The sequence below is a fragment of the Mustela erminea genome, chromosome 11 (assembly GCF_009829155.1).
Source record: "Mustela erminea isolate mMusErm1 chromosome 11, mMusErm1.Pri, whole genome shotgun sequence".
Lineage (NCBI taxonomy): Eukaryota > Metazoa > Chordata > Mammalia > Carnivora > Mustelidae > Mustela > Mustela erminea.
Window position 1 is genome coordinate 19,246,059 of NC_045624.1, and position 27,846 is coordinate 19,273,904.

Here is a 27,846-nt window from a genome sequence, read left to right on the forward strand (position 1 = left end):
GGGTTAAGCCGCTGCCTTTGGCTCAGGTCATGATCCCGGGGTCCTGGGATCAAGCCCCACATTGGGCTCGCTGCTCAGCAGGGAGCCTGCTTCCCCCTCCCCCTCTGCCTGCCTCTCTGCCTACTTGTGATCTCTGTCAAATAAAAAAATATATAAAATCTTTAAAAAAAAATAGTAACAGAATGGACTCTAAGTTTAGCTAAAGGCCAGGCTGTGGAGTACTCTTGCTTAACAAAGTCCCTTCCAGAATTATTGCTCCAGAATTATTCTTCTTCTCATCAATGTATTATTTTCCTTATCAATTTAAAGGGAAAGAAAAAGCCCTCACATAACAATTTCTTCAAAGAACTTGGAACATCAAGTTTGTCAATCTCCTAAAGCTGTCTCTCATACAGATTTCATTCTTTAAAATGGGATTCATTAGGGGAACCTGAATGACTCAATCAGTAAAGCACACAACTCTTGATCTCAGGGTTGTGAGTTCAAGCTCCACAATGGGCATGGAGCCTCCTTTAAAAAAAAAAAAAAAATCAGTAAATAAATATATAAAATACAATGGGATTCATTAACCACCTTCCTCTGAAACTCAATCACTTCTCATTACCATGCCAATACGATCAAGGTACTGGATTTTTTTTTTTACCCTTATACGACTTGCCATGGTTCCAAAGGCAGACAATACGGTAATAATTGTCTACTATTTTGAACAGTAGAATTAGGAAGAGAACCAATCGGGCTTCAACTGCAAGAGCTCGTGAGTCCCAAGAGGGCAGTTTGTAACGGGCGACATGAAAGCCAGCGCTTGGGGTACGAGAGCGAGGGCTCTCCTAGCTTAGCGGGAATGACCGTCAGTGCGACTGTGCTCTCACCAGCATGTCGGTGGCACTGAGGTAGTGCTTGCTCGCCAGGCACTGTTCCAGCTTCTGAGGCACTTGCTTGATATTCTCAATTTCATCCAGCAGGTTCAGGACGTGCTTATGTTCAATTCCTTCGATCCACAGTTTCCGAAGCTCGTCCCTCTTGCAGTGCAACAGCATCTTGCACGAAAGCAGGTTCTCTTTCACCTACAAGAAAACAGCGTCAACGTCAAGTAAGCCCAAAGTCTTGCCATCCAAAACCTATAATCTGGTCAGTTGTCTTCGTTAGTGTCACTAGAAGGGAACTGTTCCTAATCCCCCCTCCCACTGGTCCCCACGGCTGGTCGGCTTGCAAAATTCTCATCCTGGTTCTGACACTGACTCACCTGGATGGGTGGCCTCCAACTTTGGGTGTATTTTGCTCTCCTGTGAAATGAGAAAACAATTCCTAACCTACCTCTGAGTGAATCTAGAAAAAGGGACTTAGGACTAAGAGATCTCTGAAAGCACGTTAAAATATCCACCCACTGAGGTTAAAATATCTAAAAGAGAATGCCTGATAGAGTCCATGCTATTATTCCTCACCCATTTTCTCTGCATGTTTCTTATTCAGCTGATAGGTCACTCGGATCATCCTACATCCCTAAGTCAGAGGAAGTTTATAGCCAAGGAACTGCGCATTCATCTCGACTGACATGAAAATAAGCCCGTTTTCCAGAAAAGAGTAGACACATCTAGAGATAATCTCAAAATAAGAGGAACTAGCACATACCAAAGATTTTTAGATATTAAATAAGACAATCGCAAGCATTCTCATCCATCTGCCGTTTGGTGACCAGTACGGCACAGCTCAACAAAACTGGAGGAGGAGGAGTGGGGGAGGGGTAGTCACAAAGTACGTGAGGAGCACATGTTCATATTCATAATTAATACTTTTCGATTTTTATGACAAGAAATAAAAAGAATCGTGGCCTTCCACAGTTCACAGAGCTACTCTCCTATACTTTTGACATTCCTCACATGTATTTTTATTTAAATTAGAATTCAGTATTTGTTTACAGTGTTTGTTGTTTTTGTTTTTCTGAGAGAGAGAGAGAAAGAAGCGGGGAGTGTGGCAAGGGAGAGGGAGAGCGAGAATCTTCAGCAGGCTCCATGCCCGGCACAGAGCCCAAGGCGGGGCTCAGTCTTACTACCCTGAGATCATGACGTGAGCCAAAACCAAGAGTAGGATGCTTAACCGACTGAGCCACCCAGGCACAACACCCAACCTTTTTTTTTTCTTAAGAGAGAGATAGACAGTAGTTATTTTGTGTTTCGTTTTAGGTAAGATTTATGAATATATGTCAGGTACACTACTTGGTTAGTTTTAGCTAATGCAAGACACTGGTACAATTCAAACAATCGAACACAGGACATTTCCTCCACCCTAGAAAGTCTACCATGTGTCTGACTATTGAAAATCTGCCTTCTGCGAGATTTGGTGTGGCGGTGCACGTACTCAGAAATATTGTGCTTCTGGTCATTATGAAACTAAATTTCAACATTTTTCCAACACACATGGGAAACAGAAAGACAGAATGCTGAGACCAGAATGCTTCCTGGGAAAGCACTCACTCTATTCCACCGATAACTTCAGGGTAATACCAAATCCCACCTTTAAGAAACTCTCCAATGTAAAAAGAACACTTTATAAATAAAGAGATTTTGCAATCTCGCTTGATAAGCACAGTGGAATGATTCTTCGCTTTGGGGGGAGTCATGGATCCCTTTGAAAATCTACTGAAGACAGTTCTAATTACCGTCTTCTGCACTTCCAAAGTGATTAAAAAAGAAAAATCTTCTAAGCATAAAGCACCTAAAAAGGAGAACAGAGAGGCGGGAATGGCATATAAGAGATGGTAACAAAACCTTTGAAGCTGGCAAGAAGGCTGGAACGTGAGTCATTCAGCAGAGGGGAGCAACGTGGAAGGCTTAGCGTGGAGTGCGGTTTGCTACCGTGGACAAGAAGCACCAAGAGCACCGAAGGCGGGAATACAGGGCTCACACCTTCCATAAGGCGTATTTGGAGCCCTGGAGCCTCAGCAAACCAACCACACAAACAGGAAATGCCCTCCCCGCCAAACAGTGGCCAAATAGAAGGTTTATGACCTGAAAATCAGAAAGGATCCGGGCTAAGGGAAGGGTGTGAGGCAGTGGACAGCAAACCCAAAAACGAGATCAAAGTGGGCCTATGGAACAGTAACATCCTCAGCCCCCTGCAGACCCTTGGCCTCTGGCCAGGGGGCTCTGAACACACTCAGCTGGACTTTCAGCCCCAACACAGGAAACGTGGGGCTCTCCCTGGGAAAGGTGACCAGGCAAAAAGACCTTGAGTTAGTGACATCGGGGGTTTCACCCAGGAAACCGCTGGGTCTCCGCCCACTCACCACTAGACAAGGCCCACAAAAAACGCTCTGAGCTGCCTATTAGCTTTGTACCACCTCCCTCTTCCATTCAGGTAGTCAGCCAAGGAAAGCGTGGAATATGCAAAGTCAGGCACCAAAACAAACAAAAAGGAAAAGGTGCTGGGGGGCGGGGAGGGTCGTGGGATGGGACAAACATCTATACAGGAAACAAAAATTTTTTAAAACTATAATTAAGATCCCTTAGGAAAAACAGGGGAAGGCATTTCATCAATGAAACAAGAATAGGACGCTATTAAAAAAAGACAACAACTGAGAATCAAAACAACTCTTGGAAATGAAAATATGATGGGAAAAAAATCCAATATAAAGGCTAGAAGCTACCCTTGAGGAAATCTCCAGAGAATAAAACAAAAACAAGAGAGAGAAGATAAAAGGAAATGAGGGGATTGATCCAAGAAGTCTACTACTTGCCAGACAGGAGGTCCAGGGCACGAACAATGAGACAAGCGGAGCGGAGAAAAATACCAATAAAATAATAATAAAAAGAAGTGTCCCAGAAGACACGTGTTTTTAGACTGAAAAAGCACACCGAGTGCTCAAGAAAATGGAGTGAGAAAAGACCCAAGCCAGGGCACATTATCCTGACATGTGAGAACACAGGGATAAAGAGACAATCGTAAAAGCTTTCAAGGGGGGAGGGGAGAGGAAGGAGATCCATACAAAGAACCGTGAATCAGAATGCATCAGACTGTTCTCAACAGTAACACGAAAAGCTACAAGACAGAGCAATAATATAGCTTCAAAATCCTGAGAGAGAATTATTTGCCAGAAAAACTATCAATCGAGTGTGAGGAAAGAATAAAGAGATTTTCAGACATACAAGCTCTCCAAAAAAAAATAATAAATAAATAAACCTTATATGCACGATATCTCAGCAAGCTAGCAAAAAACACACTCCATCAACACAAGAGAGAAACAGAAGATGGCAAACAGGGGATCCAGGGAAGGGGAAAACCAACGCAGAAGAAAGACAACAGGAACAATCAGTAATTACAAGGAGAGCAGCGACCACGAAACTGTAGAAGCACAAACAGTACGCTGGATGGCTTAGAGGTAAATATTTATGTGGTTTTAAGAAAATTAGCACCGGGGCGCCTGGGTGGCTCAGTGGGTTAAGCCGCTGCCTTCAGCTCAGGTCATGATCTCAGGGTCCTGGGATCGAGCCCCGCATCGGGCTCTCTGCTCAGCGGGGAGCCTGCTTCCTCCCCTCTCTCTGCCTGCCTCTCTGCCTGCTTGTCATCTCTCTCTGTCAAATAAATAAATAAATAATCTTTAAAAGAAAGAAAGAAAGAAAATAAAATTAGCACCATCTATTTAACCAAAACCTAGGATACAACCAGAGAGAGAGAGAGGTTGAGGGAAGAAGATGAAGTAGGGTAGGGAAAAGAGTGGGAGGCAGACCTAAATCCCCATCTTCCACAGCTAGAAGCTCCTACACCATGTCTAAAAGAGAAAAATCAGGGCACCTGGGTTGCTCAGTGAGTTAAGCCTCTGCATCCGGCTCAGGTCTCAGCACCCCAGGATCCAGCCCCACATGGGGCTCTCTGCTCAGCAGGGAGCCGGCTCCCCCTCCCCCTGCCTGTTTCTCTGCCTACTTGGGATCTCTCTGTCAAATAAATAAATAAAATCTTTAAAATAGGAAAGTCGAGACTACTGTAAGCATTTCCCTAAGAGTAACAGTCAGTACCTTTGAGGTTTTGCAGTTGGGACTGGGGAAGGATGAGATGGGGAAGTACCATTTTTGTCATCACTTGTGGGTTTGACTTCTTAAATTTTTAACTGAAGTATAGTTGACATGTAGTATTGGTTTCAGGTGGACGACACAGTGATAGGACAATCATATACATTATAAAATGCTCACCCCGATTAAGTGCAGTCATCCTCTGTCACCATACAAAGTTGTTATAATATTGTTGACTATATTTCCCATGCTCTACCCTTGAACCCTACTCAATACCCTACAACTGTGTATCTCTTAATGCCAATTATTAAGGACTTTGGAAACCTATTTCTCAAGGCTGTCATTCCCAGATCCTCTTTGGAGTTCTTGATGTCTGGGCTAGGATTTCCAGCTATTAAGTCCATTGTGTCTTAAATCTTAATTAAAAATCTGTTAAAATTTGATTTCTAATATTCTACTCTTCTCAACTTGGTTCTATAATTCTCAGATTTTTTTTTTTAATCATTACTATGGAAATTGGTAAAAATAAATTTCATGTCATGCAACACCCAACTAGGCTCTTGAGCAAGAGAGGGAGGGATAAACTTACTAAGTGTCAGTAAAGTTCAGCAAACTCCTTTCTCACTGGAAAAAAGACCATTATGGCATTTTACACTAAGATACATACAATGCAGTCAGCTCACTTGCCCTCTTTGCCTACTACATGGAGGGAAACTGAAAAGGAAGGTAGAACTTGTGTCTGTGTTTGGGGGTGGGGGAGATGGCATCAGGCTATGTGGAAAATGTACATCACCAAAATTATTCCCTAAACTAAGTTATTAGCCAAAGCCGCAGATATAAGAAGCTACAAGAACTTTTAATATTAGATTGCCCTGAGGCTTCAACTTTTTGATTAGAAAGTCCTAGTTATGAAGAAATGTTATTTTAAAACTTGGGCGACAGGAGGGAATACTACTCGGCAATAAAAGAGAAGAAATAAGAAGAATTTCAAACATTTTGATGAACAAATGAAGCCAGGTGCAAAAAAGTACATACCGAAGTTCTAGAACACGCAAAAATAAAAAATAATCTATAGTGATGGGATTTATTTCAAATTTTTTTAAGATTTTATTTATTTATCTGACAGAGAAAGACACAGCGAGAGAGGGAACACAAGCAGGGGGAGTGGGAGAGGGACAAGCAGGCTTCTCGCCAAGCAGAGAGCATGATGCAAGGCTCGATCCCTGGAACCTAGGATCATCATGACCCAAGCCAAAGGCAGACACTTAATGACTGAGCCACCCAGGCGCCACATATAGTGATGGGGTTTAAATCAGGAGTTGTTTGGTACAGGATGTGGAGGGGTTAGGGGATAAAGAGGGGAACACAGAATTTTAACTCCAAGGAAGCAGGAGGGAACTCTCCGGGGTGGATGGGAATACATTTGAGGATATATAAATTTGCCAGAACTCACTGAACTGTACTCTAAAATACTGTATTTTATTGCAGGTAAATTACAGTTTGATAAATGCTTTTTATGCAGGAAAGAAAGAAACCGCACTGCAGCTATCAATGAGTAACAACATCTAAAATGTAAGAACAGTACCAAGTTACATCTAAACTTTTATTTCTCAGTGTGGTTACAGCATTTTAATTCCACTCTACTGAATTTATCAGGATCATTAAGATTGAAAACTTTTGCTACTGTGTGTCCCTGCAATAAATCCATAGTCAGCCTATTCAAATGAACACATTGAAACCCAAGTATAGAAATCAATCTTCAAACACAAGTTTCCTCTGCTTCCTTCAACTTCTAGTAACTTCATGGTTGTTCTTAATCACCTGTGTGGCCCCAGCAAGAATTTCAGTTTCAATATACAAGATCCTCCAGCCACTCTAATTAGAGCCTATTAGAAAAAGAGAAGATAACCAAGAGGTTATTGTGAATGGGTATGTGAGATGATACAGAAAGCAGAGAAACAGAACTATCTGCAACCTGTTCTGGGGAAGATAAAAGAGAGGAAAACTGCCCAGGGCCTCTGAGTAACAACATGGTCGCATTTGTGAGATAGAAACAGAGACAGATATAAGAGAGGCTGATGGATACAGGCCTTGCATCATCAGATTCAACGATTTTCTGATTTTGTTCAAGGATAACTGGGGTGGGGGGAGGGGGGATGCCTTTGGGTACACATAGTATCTGTAATAAAGCATAACTAATATGCAAGCCCCCCACTGCAACTACAGACTAGAAATAGTCTACAAAGTTCCCCATAAGCAAGGGATGTTAACTGAAAATTAATGTAACAGTCGATGTTATTCTTAATTCTGAGAGTACAAAATTTGTTTTCTCTTCTGTAGCTAAAAATAAATCTACATAAACGTGTTCACGGGTATTCTCCTGGCATGTGTCCAACCCCTTTTTTTCCATAGTCTTATACAAAGTATCTGGAAGGAATGACATGCAGAAACACTACTCACTGTTCTGTTCTAAAGCCCTTTAGAACTACCGATCACTTTTAAATTACCCTCAAACTTTTATTCCCATGCTTTTGTTCCCTTCAGGGTTTTTTTGTTCTGTTTTGTTTTGTTTAGCTGCCATGCTATGGTCTTAAATTCTCTGAGAGGCTCCACTGAACCCTTTCCAAGAGTAATACTTTTCCTTTGAGTCACAAAGTCTGGACATAGTACACAAATACAGATACACAAACTTATGGAAACACGACCTCATAATTCTTGTGAACACCTTCACATACTCTACTGCCTAGATTTTAAATTATGCTTTCTCTTTATTGCCCACTGTCGAGCATGTCCCTTTCTAGGCTTTTCTCCCTTTCTCCAAGAAGCAGACAGGGTTTTCTCCCCTTACCTTTGGGCTGTAAATAATTTCCTGCTACATCCATGTTGCTCTACTGTGACATTTTCTTGTATAAGGTATACTTTCTTTTTTTTTTTTTTTTAAGATTTTATTTATTTATTTGACAGACAAAGATCACAAGTAGGCAGAGCAGCAGGCAGAAAGAGAGGCAGAAGCAGGCTCCCTGCTGAGCAGAGAGCCCGACGCAGGACTCGATCCCAGGACCCTGGGATCATGACCTGAGCCGAAGGCAGAGGCTTTAACCCACTGAGCCACCCAGGCACCCCTCAAGGTATACTTTCATATAAAAGCCACAGACTTGGGGCGCCTGGGTGGCTCAGTGGGTTAAAGCCTCTGCCTTCAGCTCAGGTCACGATCCCAGGGTCCTGGGACGGAGACCCGCATTGGGCTCTCTGCTCAGTGAGGAGCCTGCTTCCTCCCCCACCCCACCCCGGTCTGCCTCTCTGCCTACTTGTGATCTCTGTCAAATAAATAAACAAAATCTTTAAAAAAAAAAAAAAAAAAGCCACAAACTTATTTTAATTGTTAAGTAATGAATGTGGCACTACTCAATGATTAAACCCTCAACAACTTTGTTTGAATGATCACATACAGTTACTTCTAACTACAGACAAGAGAAATGAGTTAAGAGCTTGATCTAGTACCAACTTGGGGCAGCTGAAACTGAGGTGAAATGTGAAGTGTGTGCATTCACCATAGAGACAAGTCCATTTTCCCTTCACCAGCTCCTGGGATGGACATGAGACAGATACTTAGTGTCTTTAAAGAAATCTGATGTCCTCTCATCCACGCCCCACAGCGCAGAGCAAACATTCCCATTCAAAGACCAGCAAGTATCACCTGTGCCCCCCAAGTCCCCAGCTTGTACCCAATTCATATCCATCTATTTTGATGCTGCTGCTGTAACCGTCATTATTAGGAGACCGGCAGAACCCATGGATTCCAGGTTTTCTAGTGCAGTAACATGTCATTCTGACGGGTATCAATACGTATTCAACAGTAATAGGATAGCCTAAGGATGGATTCTGATTATCCACATTACTCAAACTGATCAGTCATACATGCTCTTTTATTTACATGTATTTTTTTTAATCTAGAAAAAAAATTCCCAGTAGACTTGACTCTCTAGGAAAAGAGTCAACTCTATCATCTCATTATCCTCAAAGACTTAGATTCTACTAATATACATCCATTGATGAAACTATTACCAGGGAAATGTCAACAGTTCTGTGTTCTCAAGCTCTAAAAGCATGAATATGAACATCTTCACCTGCCGTGGTCCCCAATGAAATCTACTCGGTGTGTCAGGTACAGTAATTTTTAATTTAAATATAAATTTTAAAATTCATAAATTGTATCATGTCATTCTTGTGTTCAAAAGTTTACTGCAGTGGATTCCCACCACATTCAAGAGTTACGAACCAAGTCCTTACAGTCACTAAAACCCCCGGTGACCTGACCCACCACACCGCACCTCATCTACCAGCTCTGTCTCTCCAGCCACGTTCCCCTTCCCTTCCCCCATCCCATCTTGCTGCAGCCCCACTGGCCTCCTAGCTGCTTCCCCCAAATTCCAATCACGTTCTTGCTTCGGGATCTTTCTGCACCTGCCAATCCTTCTTCCTAAGGTGCTTCCCTGGACTCTCCCTCCCTTCCTTCAGGTGTTGGCTCAAACGTCCCCTCAGTCAAGCCTTCCCTGACCGATCCATTTAAACAGCAATTCACAATTCTCCCTTCCTGGCTTTTGGCTCTGAAAGCACGGCACTGCTTACCATCTGTTATAGCACACTGTACTAATGTACAGTGGGTTTCCCTTGACTAGAATGGAAACCAGAACATAAACTCCACAAGGCCAGGAATTTGTTTTATTCACTTCTATACCCCAGAGCCTCGATCAATGCTCAGCACAAAACAGACACTGCACACAGAGACTCAATCCACGTGGTTAAACATCACCTACTTTGGTTTTCTGTCCCCGCCCACAGCACATCAGTTGCGTGAAGACAGGGATAGGAGAACGTGGGGATAACCCCAGCGGTGAAAACAGAACCAGACACACGGCTAGTGCTCCACAGATATTTGCTGAATGAATCCTCATTATATTCGTTTGGCAGAGAGCAGGAAGAAAATTTCAACTCAAATCTGCATATGCTCACTATCTTACTGGATATAAAATAACACAGCACCGTCATGATTCAGTCATCCCCACTTTTATTTTAAAAATATGCATGATTATTTATAGGTGTGTAAATATATACACCTATATTTTGTACATAATCCAAAGTGCAATTAAAAACCAAAAATGACAGGAAAAGATGAATAAGAACACATCAGTGTTTCCTTGGTGATAAGAAATGGACTTTCACAGTACAAAACTGTCAAATTAGACAATAAAAACAAATACACATCCATTTTTCTTTCCTCATTTATCCATTATTAAAGGCTTTTTTAAAAAGAGCTTTAGCCCTTTCTCTTCCCAATATTGAGCTAATTCATAATAGAATTAGGTGACATTTACTTTGACAAGTGTCTGATGTAATAAAGTTTTCTTTTTGTTTTCTTTTGCTCAAAATTCCAGCATACTTAAAAATGAGGATGGCGAACAGACTGTGGCTGCTAAAACAAATGTGAAATAATCAAGAGGAGACTCTTTCTCAATATGAGCCAAAACTATCTGGGCAAAGAGGCTATCAACTCCAAGTGACAGGGAGTCAAGGCAGAAACCACTGCAGGTTTCCCTTGACATGAGGACAAAGTCCATTCAGCCAAACAGACTAATCAGAAAACAGAAATACCAAACCTTCACCCTTACTGTGATTACCTAGGGCAAAGCCAGAAGGTCAGCAGCACTAGACATTCATTTTCGGACTCCTCTCGAGCTCAGTATACTGGGTCAAAATGGACTACCGTTGACTTTAAACTGATCTATAGCTTTGCCTAGTTTCACAGATAAATCCACAGGATGAACTCACCATTTGTAAAGGCAAAGAATTATAGTGCCCCTTTTGAAAATGCCCAGTTAATTTTACAATGTAAAGAGGTCATCAAATTGCTTCAGAAAAGGTTAAGAGCTTGCTGATTCTCAAAATGGTCCTCTTAGAGGCTGAAACTCAAGTGTCAACAGCGTTTTTCTAAGAATAATTTAAGAAAGTGCTTGGAAAACCTTCAGGTAAGGTCTAGAAGACAGACAAGAGAACATGTGGAAAAGCGATACACACAGCTGTTACTGGGCAGGGACAGTCCAGCGAATTCGGAACCAATCAACAGCACTGGCAGCTCATTTCAAATGGTCTGTGCAGCCCCGCGGGCACAGATGTGCTGCAGGGGCAGCTGCAGAGTATGGAGGAAACCAAGCATGAGGCTCTGCATCTCACACCCCAACACCACACAAGAGGCAGCTAGGATGTTGGGGTTCCATGAGACAGCTCATTTTAAGAAGGGCGGTTACTGCCTAAAAGAGGTCTGAAAACCAGCAGCAAGGAGCTTAAGAGTTAGGGAGACCAGCGTTCAAATCCTAAATCTGTTGAGCGAGGAACGGTCAAGTGTGGCAAGGAAGCAGTGCTAAGTGGCAGCAGTTACCGTTAGGAGACTGCTACTAAAAGCAATTTAAGGAGTGATCCTCCAAACATGCAGCCAGAGACCCCAGGACTATGATACGACAGTCATCGATGGTCGGTTCATCCCTTGGCCATATACAAAAATACCCCTGAGGAACCCACTTTGTCCTTTAGGCAGTAACAACATGGCAGCCAGGAACCAGAGCTTTTTAAGATCCCACGACCAAAGGCAGGAAGAGAAAGGGGCAAGAAGTAGCAAGAGAGAGAGGAGGAAACAAAGAATGAACAAGAAATCGCTGCAAAATAGAGAAAAATGACAAAACGGAAGTTCCTGCATGCTTGTCGCCACTAAGGAGGGGTATTCAAGAATTTCAGTATTCATAAATACAGGTCTCCCTAATTCGTAAGTTGGGGTTCCTTGTCACAATCATATCCGGAATGTCTCATCAGTGCACAGAAGTCACAACCCACTTCAAATGAGGGGACACACTCAAAGCCCAGATATCAAAAACTGTTTCAAGGGCTACAGCGATACACGCACACAATGTGTGACAGGAGCCTATTAAATACATGGGATACACAGAAATGGGAGCCTCTAATAGTAAGAGGCCCTGGGTCTTCAAATAGCCCCCCTTTCATGTCCTCACGCGGAGACCACCTTCCCCTTGTCCTTTTACAGCACGACGAGAAACAGCAGCAGAAGCCAAGGATAAGACACAGCAGGGAGGCGATTCTAGGACGCCCTCAGTGCTCCTGTTCAGTCAGGCTTTCCAGACACGGCAAAACTCCCAGAAACTGTCATTATGAGTCCTTCCTCAGGCCAGTCACCGCTAGCTCGGCGCCTCCACACACTACGACCCCTGGCCTAACCGAGGGCAACAATCCCAAGAGGACAAGGAGGCCCACCTGCTTAATTTTGTTTCGGGAGTTGGTGATGCGCTCCGTGATGCTCTGGTACGTGCGGATGGCTGTGGTCAGTTCCGTGTAGTGCTGCACAATCAACTCGTCCAGGTCCCGGTCACACTTCTCATAGGCCTCCTCGAGGCGCCCCTTCTCATTCTCTCGGTCTTCCACATCATCACTAGTCGACAGAGTCCTGGTGAAGAGAGAGGCTGTATCAAGCTCAGTCACATTTAAAAGCAAAAAAGGAAGAGAGAGGAGTTAATACACGAGCACATTCCCCTCCCTAAGGGGGTAGGAAATGAAACACGTTACTAACAGAAAACACGGACGCCACCTTCCTAGTACATTTCCGGAGCCCATCTAAGTGGATTTGGTGGTTGTCTGTCCGAGCAGCCTTTCCCTCCACTCTTGCCTTGGCACACGAATCTTAATTAGATGGTGGGCAGCAGGAACTCTGCGAGAGTCCGGGCAGGTTCTGATTTGCTTGTCTGAATCCCAGGAATTCCATTCACCATCTCAGTGACAAGACTGACCAAGGAGACCTGAAGACTTCCAGGTGCAGTTTTCTTGCAAGATTAACCAGAAGCTCGATATTGGTTTGTTTGTTTTTTTCTGGACACTGGATATTATTTATTTTTTAAAGATTTTATTTATTTGAAAGAGATCACAAGTAGGCAAAGAGGCAGGCAGAAAGAGAGGAGGAAGCAGGCTCCCCGCGGAGCAGAGAGCCCGACGCAGGACTCGATCCCAGGACCCTGGGATCATGACCTGAGCCGAAGGCAGAGGCTTTAACCCACTGAGCCACCCACGCACCCCGACACTGGATATTATTAAACAAAGCTAAGATACTCAAATACTTCACCCACCTTACAACCATGGAAGGAAAGTCAAGAGAAAAGCCAAACGACTACACTGATACCATTGAACCCCCAAAGCAGCCAACACCTTCTGCTGCTTTCCTTCGGGACTTCTCCTTAGGGAAGATAACAGATACCCATTAGTTTAAGTCACCCTCAGTTGGTCTTTCATATAAAGCTATAAGTGTACTAACTGATGAAATTACTTATACACTGAGGAACGGAGCATTCCAAATAGCTCATTTAAATGAACTAAATTTGGTACAGAGCCCCCAGCGGCCTGAAAATAAGGTCACATCAATTCTAAAATACGTTACAACAGCAATAACAGAAGCTATACTACAAGAAAATCCTGACTTTTACTATTCATCACAGCACTAACAAGACTGATATGAGTCAACAATAACCAGGGAACGAGATAGATACTTATTAAAAGTCTTTCAATAACTTAGTTTGATACATGGGCCACAGATCTTTGTTTTATTATCTTTTTTGGACTTTTTTTTTTTTTTTTTTTTTTTAGTGTTCTAATCAGTAACAAAGAAACCTTTTTCTCTTATCTGTTGGCTGCGGTAATTTAGAGTTTCATTAAATTCCCTCAGATTTGTCAGCTTATATACATTCAGCATGGCTTATTTCATTTATCTTTAATTTAGGGAAGGGGTAGTTTAGGCTTTCGATGACGGACGCAATCAATTATAAGTCCATCATTAGAGCTGCTTTCAGAGATGGTCTATCTGTGAATCAATCACACATCTATTTCCAGATATTCACAAGCAAAATACTGTAGAACCGTTTTTCCCCCCACTGTCATTGAGAGCAAGAGATCTTAATTCATGAGCCACATCATATATAAAACTTCCTTCTCAATTTAGAGGGAGATTCCGCAGACCAGTCTTCGACATCAATCTAATCTCTAAAAAGAATTTCATAAATGTGTTAGGGACGCCAAGAGACCAGTTCTAGCAGGAAATGGTGGGGAAGGGGGAGTGGGCAGGACAAGAAATATAATGAAGGAAAATGCAAAGCCTCTAAGGGTTGTGCGGTGCAGTCCGGAAAGCAACACACTAGGAACACCAAGACTTGAAGGAAGGCCTTTACCAGGCCAGATCCTGTGTCCCCCTCTGTCAATCAGTGATCCTATCAGACTACCTACCTCCAAGATAACTTTCAGGTAGAAAATACTGCACAAGTATTCGGCTAATAAAATATATCAGAGTGGACAACCTCGGAGGAATATGGTTTCAAAGATGGAGCTACCAATATCACTTGCAATATTTGGGTACAGGGAGCTAAGCGTGCCTTCCTATTGTTTCTATGATACATAACTTTGCTCTTTAAATCTGAAACCTTCCAGGCTGGTAATCTAAAGTAAAGCACAATCAGAAAATACCTTTGATTTATCAGCTGTCCCCAGGGGAAGAGTTCCTAGGTATTTACCTCCGATTTCCCCTTCTAATAGCAAACAGACACGGATTTGTCAGAGCTACACCAGATCAGTTTGCCATCTTTACAATGCTTTGATTTCCTCTCCACCGCCATTTGTGCAAGGAAACATGCCAAACATTTCACGTTGTTTACATTAACTAGGAGAATTACCATTAAAGAAAATGTCAGGCCCAGAGAGGACACCTTCTCGGGCATCAGCTGTCACTGTAACACATTACCACCGCATTAGGAGTTATTTATGAAATAGAAAGGGTTACTAAAATGAAGATTAGAAAGTAAATTGGGTCCATAGGGAGTTTTAGCTCCTGTTTTCATTTTTAGAGAAAATATTTGTATAAAGAAAGAGCCTATGCCAGGTTTTTGCCCCTTTAATTTCATCCTCTTAATGGAAACTAGGCTGAATGACAGTTTGCCTTTAGTTGGAAATAGAGAACAAAACCACCGAAGGTTTTTTTTTTTAATTAGAGAAAAGGAAGGCAACAAGGTTACTAATTACAATAATAGCCACAAATATTTGGAGAGGCTTACCACAGCTTGCAGAAACCCCCAGGGCTGCACACCGTACAGACCGCACACTGAACCTTCCTGACAGCCCTTAGGAGTAGTCCTGCTTTCATCCCCCTCTACAATTTGAATTCTGGCTCCACCACTTAGTACCTGTATGACCTTGGTCATGGCATCTCATTTTTTTTTTTTAACTTTTTAAATTTCTTTTCAGTGTTCCAGAATTCATTGTTTATACACCACACCCAGTGCCCCATGCAACACATGCCCTCCTTAATACCCACCACCAGGCTCACCCAAGCTCCCACCCCCACCCCTCCAAAACCCTCAGATTGTTTTTCAGAGTCCACAGTCTCTCAAGGTTCATCTCCCCCTCCAATTTCCCCTAACTCCCTTCTCCTCTCCATCTCCCCATGTCCTCCGTGTTATTTCTTACGCTCCACAAATAAGCGAAATCTCATTTTTGAAAAATATTTTCTTTATTTATTTGAGAAAGACAGAGAGAGAAAGCACAAGCAGAGAGAGGGAGAAGCAGACTCCCCGATGGGCAGGGAGCCCCTGATACAGGGCTTGATCCCATGGCCCTGAGATCATGACCTGGGCCAAAGGCAGACACTTAACCACCTGAGCCACCCAGGCACCCCCATCTCATTTTGCTCATCTACAAAGTGCAGAGAATAAGAATATCTTCCTTATAGGGCCACTGGTGAGAATTAAAGGAGATCCAACAAAGCCTGGGAAATCATCAGCACTCAATGAATGGCGGTGGCTATTGCTGGTTCTCACTGTCACAGTAGTAGCAGTCAGGACAGCAAGGGCGATAGCTGTGTTCCATAACGTCATGCAAAGGACATTCTTTGGAGACAAAGATTCAAATTCTATCACCCCCAAAACGCTAGGTCATTTGGCGCTAGGCATGAGATTTAACCTCTCTGACTCACCTTACTCCTCCCTGACATCAAGAATTGTAGAGAGTCTGACATTTTTATCCTACTCACAAGCTAACAAGTTAGCCTGCCCGAGTCTCATGGATGCTGCCAGAAGACACAAAACTCGTGGGTCAGAAACAAAGGACTCTGTTATAGCACAGCTGGCAGCCGGGGCACTGGCATATCTGCAGTAGCCCCCACCCCTGCCCCAAGTTCCACGAGGGTTAGGCAACTGGACCCAACTTTATGCCCAGACACACTGTGAGTGACTAGAGAGGAACCTGAATGTGGGAAAAGTCCATCTTTTATACTGGACAGTACACCTGACCTGCCTGCCTGCTCTTATACAGGGAGAGATGATCTCTCTCTTCCAAACATCCAAATACACAACCTTGGTGAGACTGTCTAAAACAAAGGGCTCTCAGTGCTTTGCTCAGAAGAACTTCAGAAAGAGCACGCCCAAGGAGAATGGGCTCCCAGCAATAATGGACCATAGTTCCCTGGGTTCCTTTGGAGACTGGGTGATGTCAGGTGATAGTAGATGATATCCCCAACGCCTGTTTTGTTTTCTGCAAAATGAGACCAGAAGCGCCATGTCTCCCACAATAAATATTTGCACCATAAATGAATGATACAACATAAAAGCAGACCAGAAGTCTAGGGCAAAAGTATTCATGTCTGCTACCAAAACGCAGCAAATTTCAATGCGGAATTATTTTACTTTAAGCCAGTCACTTCACCTCAACTGAGAGCAGGGTAGGAGAGAACACCTGTCATCTGAGTTCACCTCGCCAGCCAGGTCAGGAACTCTCTCCCCAGCCTTCTAATAAGCCTCTGAGAGGTGGAAAACTCACTAGTTCGCAAAGCCATTCATTGCAGTTTTGAAAAGCTCTCCTTATTACAACAGCTCGCCTTTCATTAAAATAAAATCAGCCTCTTTATAATTTCTACCCATTGATCCAAGTTCCACCTTTTTTCGGTTACATAAGTCTATTCCCTCTTCCATACAATTTCTCTTTAAGTGGTAAAAGGCTCTCGGTACTTCTTACTCAGATTAAACATCTCTAACTGCTACGACGATTTCTCCCACAACATGGCTCCCAAGCGCCCCACCATCCTTGTAGATTTCCCTTCCAAAACAGCTACTGCTCACATAGAACTTACTATATGCCCGACATTCAACTGAGTGGATTTAGGCATAATTATTCACTTACTCCTGACAACAACCCTACAGGTAGATACCATTACCAGCCCCCCTCCCCACCTTATTACAGATAGGAAATGGAGTTGTGTATTAGAGGCACAGAACTTTTAAGTAGCAGAGCCGGGCCTCAAACCTGAGCCGTCTGATGTTAAAAGCTTCCCCATCCTGTGTAGTATCAGTGAATACGACACACTCCTAATACGGCCTGACCAGTCCAAACAGGAAGAGGTTTTTATATCCACCGTATTTTTAATAATCAGGCCTAAAACTACATTTTGGTAAATGCCGACACCAAAAACTATCCAAGATCCCCCTGGACAGTGAGTGCTGATGAGCCAGCTCTCACTCATCTACTTGGGAAATTTTCAAACTAAATACAGAAATGTACATCGATCCTTGTGTCCTACATCTGAGAAAGGGAAGAGGAAAGTGAAGCAGAAGATATCAGGTAGGGCCACAATGTGCCAGGGAATGCAGTGGTTATTTTGCACACATAGCTAAGATAATCCTCAGAAAGTCTGGTGAGATGAAATCAGAGGAACAGAGAGGGAAGGTAACTGTCACCCACATGCACAGCTAAGATGGGAACTGGACTTGACACGAAGTATACCTAACTTCACAGCCCATGCCTTTTCCAGTATGCCCGTTTTGAACTCCTACTCCTTGTGCCTTCGGCTCCTGATCAAGCTACAGCTCCCATGTGAAGAGAAGAGGAGATGGGCAGAGATGTAGACAATACTAAAAAACCTGTTAAGTGCTCCCAGAGTCTTGAGTCTGGACAAGAAGCATGAACTTAAGGACATGAGAACGGGAGAAACGATCTGAAGTTGCCACCCCAAGATGCTTTCATGTTACTGAATCACTTAGATGTTCTTCTCCATTCCTATCTCGCAACCATTAAGATTTACAAACTATTGCCAAGTTCACGGAGGAACATTAAAAGCATACACTAAATTCTAGTTAAGCCAGACACAGAGACATTTCTGGATCACCAAGAATTTTGCACAAAGACAGCTCTGGCATTTGGCATGATGAATTACATCTCTAACCATGACTAATTAGTCCCCAGGAAGGAATTTATTTACCTAATGGGCTAAAAGGCCCACGGTGCACACATTAAGCTACTGTTCACAGCACCTAGTAGGAACACATGCTACATGGTTCTAGTGAATTCACAGCCAGCAGCTCCCAGCAAGCCTTCCACACAAGCATTAAACCTGAGGTAAGTAACTGCAGATCTGAAACTGAATTTGTCACTTTCCTTTTTTTTTTTTTTTTAACAACAGCTTCTGTATTTCAGTCTAGCCGGTCAAGTGTTCTGAAAGGAAAATAACTAGTCACCATCATGGACTCCTTCTACGGAGCAATTTTGCCTTCACTTTGGACTTAATAGAGTAATGGGAGTCCAGACAGGGGGAAGGCACACAAAAGTCTATATTGCTCTTAAAAAAGACAAAAGGAAGATCAAATAAAAGAGAAAGCACACCTATGAAGATAAGGTTAGCCACCCCAAGGTGACCCATCCCTCAAGAGAAACAATAACCTTCAGTCAAAGACAAAATGAGTGGATGCAGAAAAAACGCAAAGCAGAAACACTGCCAATTTGGAATATATCCTGTTTCTGACTCTTCTCATCATGAGTCAACCATGAGGAGGTGCTGGCCACTTTCGAGCTCGTCGAGTAAGTCACTTAGCTTCTGTGTCTGTCTCTTTTCTCACCAAGTAGACAAGATAGTAAGAGTACCTGCCTCACCAAGTGGTTGTGATGGGCAACGTGTGTGAACGTGCTCGGTAAAACATCAAGGGCCATTGATGTGTGGGCTGACACGTTATTAGGAACCAAATAAATCATCAGTGCATCACAATATTGTTAGCCCAAAGCCTCCCCCATTCGAAAGTTCCTGAAGATATTTATTCACGAATTGAGGTCAGACCTTTTCTTTATATTCTTAACGGTGCCTGGCACATTCGAAGTGCTCGGGAAAAGCTAAATAATGAGCAGTAGCCAAATGCAGGCTCTGAAGAGGTCAGGGAGGGCAGTTCTCTGCCTTAAGAAACAATTGCTATTAAATTATCTCACAGAAAGAAATGCCTGCTCAAAAATCTCTAGGAAAGGACAAATAATAGTTACAGCAACCCTACTGAGTTCATTTAGTCGTTCAGCCAAAGGTTCCTAGACACCTAGGACGTGGCAGGCAGGTGCTAAGCAGCCAGCGATGCAGCCAGGGATAAAAGCAATTCCTCCCCTCAGGAGGCTTACATCCCGGAGAAGCAGGTAACACGGGAGAAATACACAACACATGCAGGCCGGGAAGAAATGGTGATGGAAGAAACAGAGGCTGGGTAGAGGAGGGGGGGGGGTGCACAAAACAAGGAGGCCAGAGAAAACCTCTCAGATAAAGACGGCATATGAATAGAGCTTTCTAGAAAATGAGGGGGAGAGAGGCGGCACTTTCTGGGGAAACAAATTCCAGAAAGAACAGGAGACGCACTAGCCCTGAGGCAGGGTACTTGTTCCAGGTTCAAGGAACGGCAAGGAAGTCAGTGTGGCTTCAGAGAAGCAAGAGAGGGGACAGTGACGGATCAGAGAAGAAGCGGGGAGCCAGATCAGGTACAGCTCTGCGGACTTTTCCTCTCAGTGTTCTTGGATGCCACCGGGGGCTTAGCACCCAGGCAAATTAACAGCTTTCAGGGCGCCTGGCTGGCTCCATGGGAAGAGCACACAACTCTTGACCTTGGGGTAGTGAGTTCGAACCCCATGTTGGGTGTAGAGAAATAATAAGAAAAATAAATAAAAACTTAAAAAGAAAAAAAAAGGAATGACAGCTTTCTTTTTTTCTTTAATTTTATTATGTTACTCACCACACAGTACATGATTAGTTTTTTTTGTTTGTTTGTTAATATTTTATTTGTTTATTTGACGGAGAGCTAGAGAGAGAGCACAAGTAAGTAGAGTGGCAGGGAGAGGGGGAGAGAGAGAAGCAGGCTCTCTGCTGAGCAGGGACCAGGACCCCGGAATCATGACCCAAGCCGAAGGCAGCTGCTTAACCAACTGAGCCACCCGGGCGCCCCACATCATTAGTTTTTGATGTAGTATTCCATGATTCATTGTTTGTGTATAAACACGGTTTTCAGCCAGTATTTAATAATGAATACTGAATGCAAATATTCAACAATATTTCAAGTTTCATTTTACATCTATCCAACCTCTTTCTAAAAAAGATTGGAGACCATTTGTACAAAATGTAGGTAATACAAATGAAAGTGAACCTAGTTAAGGAGACAGAGGACAAAATGATGCCATGCAAATGTGGAACTCGGGTATGCAGGGCATGGAGGCAAAAACAGTTGATAGGAAACAAGCCCTCAACGTGACCGTGAGGTTCCTAGCCATACAAAAAGGGAAATGTAGCCAGTTAAGTCATTCTCATTATCAAAAAGATGGATTCCAGTTCCTCTATTAAGGAAGCAAACTTTAAGCTACTTCTAAATTCTCAAAGAAATCTTTCACTTAAAACAGTAAGGATGACAATATACAATATAGTGAACAAGGTCCTCAACCACCTTCTAAAAACAATAAATTTTATGTGGGCATTCTTGTAAGTTCCTTCCAGAACAGAACATTAAAACACAACTCAGACCAAGAGATTGTGACTCTGAACACAGTCCGAGCATGAAGCTTTTCCAATGATCCATTTTAATCTAAGAATGGAATTTGGGGAAAGGAGAGGATGAAATGGATCGAATCATGTTTCACTAATTTCCTCCTCTCAGCAAGCCCTTTGATAGTTCAAGCTGACCAGAGAGCAGTTCTTTGAAGAGCATCAACAGTACAAGTATTTGGTATTAGAGGATTAGTAGGGACTGTTAAATATCATAAGCCAGAAAAGCATGTAGGAAGGTTGCCAACTAATTGCGAAAAATTAACGACCTGTCCAGGGCTCTAGCCTGAGCCTCGAGATCACCTATACGTAATGACAGACCATCCCTGTGGAAGCATTTTAGGGTATTTTAACAAAGTAATAAGAGTCTCCAGAGTACCACCTGTTACAGACTAAATTGAGACACACTGTCCTCCCACTACGAAATTTATATTGAAGCAACCCTCAATGTGACTGTTTGGAGATTAGAGTCTCTAAAGGAGGTCATGTGGACAGGGCCTCAATTAGATACAACTGGTGACCTTATATGCAGAGAAAAGAGACACAAAAGAGCCCTCTCTCTCCACACACTCGCAGAGGAAAGGTCATTAGAGGACACAGCAAGAAGATGGCCATCTACAAGCCAACAAGAGGCCTTACCAAAAACCAACCCTGCTGGCACCTTGATCTTAGACGTCTAGCCTCCAGAACTGTGAGAAAAGAGATTTCTGTTGAAGCCACCCAGCTTGTGGTGTTTTGTTATGGCAGCTCCAGCAGCCTTATACCTGACCCTATGAAACACAGTAGTATTTTGCTTGGCTAAAATCTCAAGGCAGATGTTATCGGTCACGCCCCTTCGAGCAACACAGATTCTCAACAAATCCTCAAGAATTAACTGTCTAATTCAGCCTCAATAACTAAACTAATTAACCTGCTATAAGAAATACTTAATGCAATACACCTGAATTTTGGTGACACCTGCAGAACAATTAGCAGTAAGTCCTGCTATCTGAAAACAGTTAATACGCTTAATTGTCTACTAAAGGCATTCCTTGTTGGTATCCAGTGACCTCTCCTCCAGGAATAATAAAGATTAACAAAACAATTAATGTAAATCCCTTCAAACAACTCAGAAAAACTCATTACAAGTGAGGTCCCACATATCCAAAAATCAGTTACCAGGAAACTACAGCTCTACAAAGCTCAATCTACACTAGCAATCAAATCTCAGTGATACCCTTTCTGGAAAATACTCAGAATAGGCCTCTTACCTGAAATCCCCAACTCCCTGCACTTTTTACTCCTCAGGCACCTAAACCCCTCAACCAGCACCACCTTCTCTCATTAGGGCAATTCTGATAAATCTTTTTAGTCACATAATGGAAAGATCACCAGACAAGGGGTCCTCTTCATTTACAAAATATTGTAACACATTATCAAAAGGCAAAAACCAGTATTTTTAAACTCAAATACACAAGGTTTAACTAGTTTCAGGCCCTCACTCCAAGTAGTAAAAACAACCTATTAGCTTATTGAGCTTTCTAGAATATTCCTTTTTGTTACTGATCCCAACACAGAAACAAAAAGTCTAGAGCATACATGATTCTTGAAGACATGTTTCCATTTTCTTTACCAAACTGCTTTTTCTGGTTAGGTTACACTATCTTACATTATCAGATCTCCTTAGCCCTTATTTCAAAGTGTGAGAGTCAGATTTTTTTTTTCTTTTAAAGCATGAACTAGCCAATGTTAAGAAATACCTGACAGTAACACGTCAGCAGGGGAACTAAAGACAGGTCTAAGTGCACCTGAGTGACTCAGTCAATTAAGGGTCTACCTTCGGCTCAGGTCATGATCCCAGGGTCCTGGCTCCCTGCTCAGCAGGGAGTCTGCCCCCTAACACCCACCCCTTCTGCCCGCTCCTGCTCATGTGCACCTGCACCCATTCTTACTCAAATAAATATTTTTTTTTAAAAAGACAGTTCTAGGTATGAGTATAAATCCAAACTAAAGAAAAGAAAAAGAAATCGCTAAGAATATAAACACTAACAAGTTGAGAAGAATCTTCAAAGCCTATTCTACTAAGCAGAGCACTTTGTCTATGATGATTCATCTACAAATGCTTCCAATGAATTACAAAAAAAAAAACAAAAAGAAACTCTCATAATTCCGAGTTTGCATGGAAAAAATCAAACATTAAATGTTTGAGATGTGTATCACTACATAATCACATAAGATATGGCTTCACTCAAAGCATAACTGAATCTATATTACACTTTTTAATCCAATTTTATTATATTCAATTATACACTGCGACTGCTTGTTTCTTAATTATGTCTTATTAGATCCCACAAAATACAAGATAATCCTATCCCAACTGATAACGATTCACGACGACAAGTCCCTCTGAAAAAAACTTTCCTGATGCATAAAAGCAACATCTCTTAATTCACTACAAAAATTCACTTAATATCAAGTGACAGTAAACAATTTCTGCTTTAAAGTCAATTGAAAATTCACTGGTGTCTTGCTTCAGACGGCACTTAGGGCCAATTACTATACCCAACACATGCAGCTTTTCAATATTTCAATTAACTCAGTCACACAAAATACTTCTGGGGACCAAAAGCTCTAAGTCTTGTAACCAACAGAGAAGGCCATTATCTAAAATTAAGTAAAATCACCTTCACTACATGGGGAGATGGAGAGAAGTGAGTTGGGGGAAATGGGAGGAGGAGACGAACCATGAGAGACTGTGGACTCTGAGAAACAAACTGAGGGTTTTGGAAGGGAGGAGGGTGGGGGTTGGGCGAGCCTGGTGGTGGGTATTAAGGAGGGCACGTATTGCATGGAGCACTGGGCGTGATGCATAAACAATCAATTCTGGAACACTGAAAAGAAATTAAAAAAAAAAAAAAATTTGCCTCACTACAGCATAAACTGAGTCCAGGATTGACAGAGTCCATTTTAAATCTACCCCCTACCCTTTCTTAACTGAGGCTACCTCTTTGCCCACTTCCATCTGAAGCTCCACACCCTCCTCCAACCCTTCTCCACAGTGATCCTATTCTTCATCTCCAGGGGAATGTTTCCGTTACAACACAGTACGGCATTTGGTCACTTTAAAGGTGGAGGCTACTTCCTAATGTGGAGTTTCCCGTCGGTTCCTCAGAAATCCCATTTTAGAAGACAACAGTAGGCACTGCATGGTACTAGGTTATCTTGAAATCCTGGATTACACAAATTGAAGCAAGTTTCTTAACTGCAGACATCTAGGAGGCTTTAATATGTTCGTGTGCCAGGTGCCTTGGGGAGGAGGGCAGAAGCTGAGTGGACAAGACATGGAGACTATGTAGTTATTTCTTAGATTTAGTCATCTACAGACCCTTGTAATTCCCACCCCCTTGTAGCTCCCCAGTCCGTAAACACACATGTGCATTTTCATGGAAATTTTCAAACACGTACAAAACCGCAGAGACTCCTCAAATAACCCAGCTTCAATGATTATCAACACAACCCAGTCTTGTTTCATCTACACCCTAACTTGGACCCCTAGTTATTTTGAAGGAAATATTCAACATGGATATTTTTATCAGTATATAATTAACTATGTACCTCTTAGAAAACAGTCTGAATTCCAGTATAACTTACATAGTGTTACTTCGTTTCCGGGTGTCCAATACAGTGATTCAACAATTTTATGCATGACTCAGGGCTCATCATGGTAAGTGCACTCTTAATCCCCATCGCCTCTTTCACCCAGCCTCCCCACCCACCCGGGCTCCTGCAACCACCTGTTTGTTCTCTAGAGTTAAAAAAGTCTTTTTCTTTAGGGGCACCTGGGTAGCTCAGTCAGTCAAGCGGCTGCCTTCAGCTCAGATCATGATCCCAGGATCCTGGGATCGAGTCCCACATTGGGCTCCCTGGTCAGCAGAGAGCTGCTTCTCCCTCTCCCTCTGCCTGCCACTCTGCCTACCTGTGCACTCTCTGTCAAATAAATAAATAAAATCTTTAAAAAAAAAAAAAAAGTCTTTTTCTTTATTCATGTTTTGTTACTTCAATTAAGAATCTTTTTGTAAAAATAGCCAGAATACCATTATCTCAGCTTTAAAAAGTTAATGCTAATTGATTTATTTCCCCAACTAAATTATGTCCTATGGGCTACGCAAACTCTAACTTGCATTCGAATCATCTGGTAACCCTGTTACACTGTGGAGCGGCTCAGCTGGGCCAGGTGGTGACAGAGGCTGCCTCCCCCCTTTTTAAGATTCTACAATCCTATCAAGGTCTCAAGTGGTATTTTAAAAATAAAATGATGTCCCCCATCATATTTAGCACAATGGCAGGCACCAAATTTTAAACGGAAAAATGCTTCTTGAATTATATGCCACTTTATTTTTTGCAAGGGCTGTATACTCAATTAATGAATCACTGACACAACATCAAAAACTAGTGACGGACTGTATGTTGGCTGACTGAACATAATAAAAAAAATAAAAATTTTAAAAATTGAAAAACGAAATTTTTTTAAAACAATAAATGGTCAAAAAAGGTTCTCCTAAGAGAAGTGTGGATATTCCTCAAGAAATTAAAAATAGAGCTTCCCTATGACCCTGCCATTGCACTACTGGGTATTTACCCCAAAGATACAGATGGAGTGAAAAGAAGGGCCATCTGTACCCCAATGATTATAGCAGCAATGGCCACGGTCGCCAAACTGTGGAAAGAACCAAGATGCCCTTCAACAGACGAATGGATAAGGAAGATGTGGTCCATATACACTATGGAGTATTATGCCTCCATCAGAAAGGATGAATACCCAACTTTTGTAGCAACATGGATGGGACTGGAAGAGATTATACTGAGTGAAATAAGTCAAGCAGAGAGAGTCAATCATCATATGGTTTCACTTATTTGTGGAGCATAACAAATAGCATGGAGGACAAGGGGAGATGGAGAGGAGAAGGGAGTTGAGGGAAATTGGAAGGGGAGATGAACCATGAGAGACTATGGACTCTGAAAAACAATCTGAGGGTTTTGAAGGGGTGGAGGGTGGGAGGTTGGGGGATCCAGGTGGTGGGTATTGGAGAAGGCACGGATTGCATGGAGCACTGGGTGTGGTGCAAAAATAATGAATACGGTTACGCTGAAAAAATAAAAAATAAAAAGGTTCTCCTAAGAAACTTAAAATATTAAGTTTTCCTACCTGTCAAATGGTACACAAGAACTTTTCTGTTAAATGGTGAGTTCCCATGTTTTTCAAGGCAAAATTCCCGTCACATAAAGGATTGGCTACTAAAAGACCAGAACTCATTTCATGGCTTGAAAGCAGTGAAAAATGTAAGTAGCTGCAGAGGAGAAGACCAAAGTGAGCAGAGCTCAGAGCTCACCACTGCAAACTGAAAAATGCAAGCAAAAACAAAAAGCAAAACAAAGCCACCACCAATCTAAATGCTGTGCCTCCCAAAGAAAACCAATTACCAGCTCTATGAGAGCTCAGGCTACCAAGAACAATACTATCACAGGCAAACAAACAAACAAACAAAAAACCATATTTTTAATAATAAAGAAATACACAAACAGATGCAAAATAGTTCCAAAGCATTTCTCGGAGTTCTGAAGGAAAAGTTCTTGGAAAAGTACTATATGAAGCAAAAGTGTTCAGCTGTTTAATGAAATACTCTGCAAAATGTGAAATACTATTGGGGCCGAGATATCTAGTTCACTCTCATGCTGTACCTTTATACAGCAGACCCGTATAAATGATGACCTTAGGGGCACCTGGTGGCTCAGTGGGTTAAAGCCTCTGCCTTCGGCTCAGGTCATGATCCCAGGGTCCTGAGATTGAGCCCCGAGTCCGGTTCTCTGCTCAGCGAGGAGCCTGCTTCCTTCTCTCTCTGCCTACCTGTAATCTCTGCCTGTCAAATAAATAAATAAAATCTTTAAAAAAAAAAAATGATGACCTTATTCTTCCATCTGCTCGTATGCAACTGATGAATCGGACCAATAAAATTCTTTAAAGATATTTTTCAAAATATGAAGCACTGACAGACTTCCGCTCTGATCTAGAAGAAATAACTGGGACTGGATTTGCCCTAGCATCTGAAAATTACAACAACCAAAAAAAAAACCAAAAACAAAAACAAAAAACTGATTTCAAAACCTTAAGCATTAAGGCAGAGTTTGCAGGGCAGGTGAGGAAAGGAAAGAACTACAGAGCACTCTGAAAATCCCGCAGAAGGGCTCCCTTAAAGCCTCCGCTCACTATCACCATGCCTAGGAAAACTACCCAAGGCCAGGAAAAGAACCACCAGTAAGGATTAATGGGCACAAGTACCTGAAATCACACACAGCCAGAGGGGAAAATTTCAGGATTCACAGAGCATTGGGTGGAGTACTCAAAAGAATTTTGCCATATTTAGGAAACAAAACTGGTCCTAAACTAAATGTAGCTTCGTCCCCATGAGCAAAATTTAAAACAAGACGTGAAAGGACCACAATGTCCAAGTAACTTAACCAAATCCTAGAACAAAATTCAGGAATATTTACAAGAAAACAAAGACATCTGCTATCAGTACCCAAAAGGTAAAATTCACAATATCTAGTATCCAAAACATATGTAAGGTATGTAAAAAGGGGGGAGTGGTTATTAATCAACTGAAACTAACCCAAAAATGACATAAGAAGACAAAATGAGTAAACAAGAACATTAAAAGTATTATAATACCTGTATTTCATAGTCCAAGAAGCTACAGGAAAGACTGAATGTTCAAGGAGAGCTATTAACGATTTTTTTTCTTAAAAGACCCAACTCAAACTTCTAGAGCTCAAAACTATAATCTAATAAAAAATACATTACATAGGATTAACAACAGATTGGAAATTATAGAGAAGATTGAAGACTTTGAAGACACAGTAATAATAGAGGGGGAAACATCAGCA

General features: G+C 42.2%; 1 protein-coding gene across 5 annotated transcripts in view; it reads right to left on the minus strand.

Annotated features, from left to right (window-relative positions):
* Nucleotides 1-27,846, minus strand: part of EXOC4 (exocyst complex component 4) — a 725,477-nt gene that overhangs the window by 687,275 nt on the left and 10,356 nt on the right. For all 5 annotated transcript variants that reach the window (XM_032304527.1, XM_032304528.1, XM_032304529.1 and 2 more), the window contains exons 2-3: nt 12,324-12,513; nt 870-1,064 (exon numbers count right to left, since the gene is read on the minus strand). In XM_032304527.1, the coding sequence (XP_032160418.1) occupies nt 870-1,064; nt 12,324-12,513 (385 nt within the window). The remainder of the gene's footprint in view (nt 1-869; nt 1,065-12,323; nt 12,514-27,846) is intronic.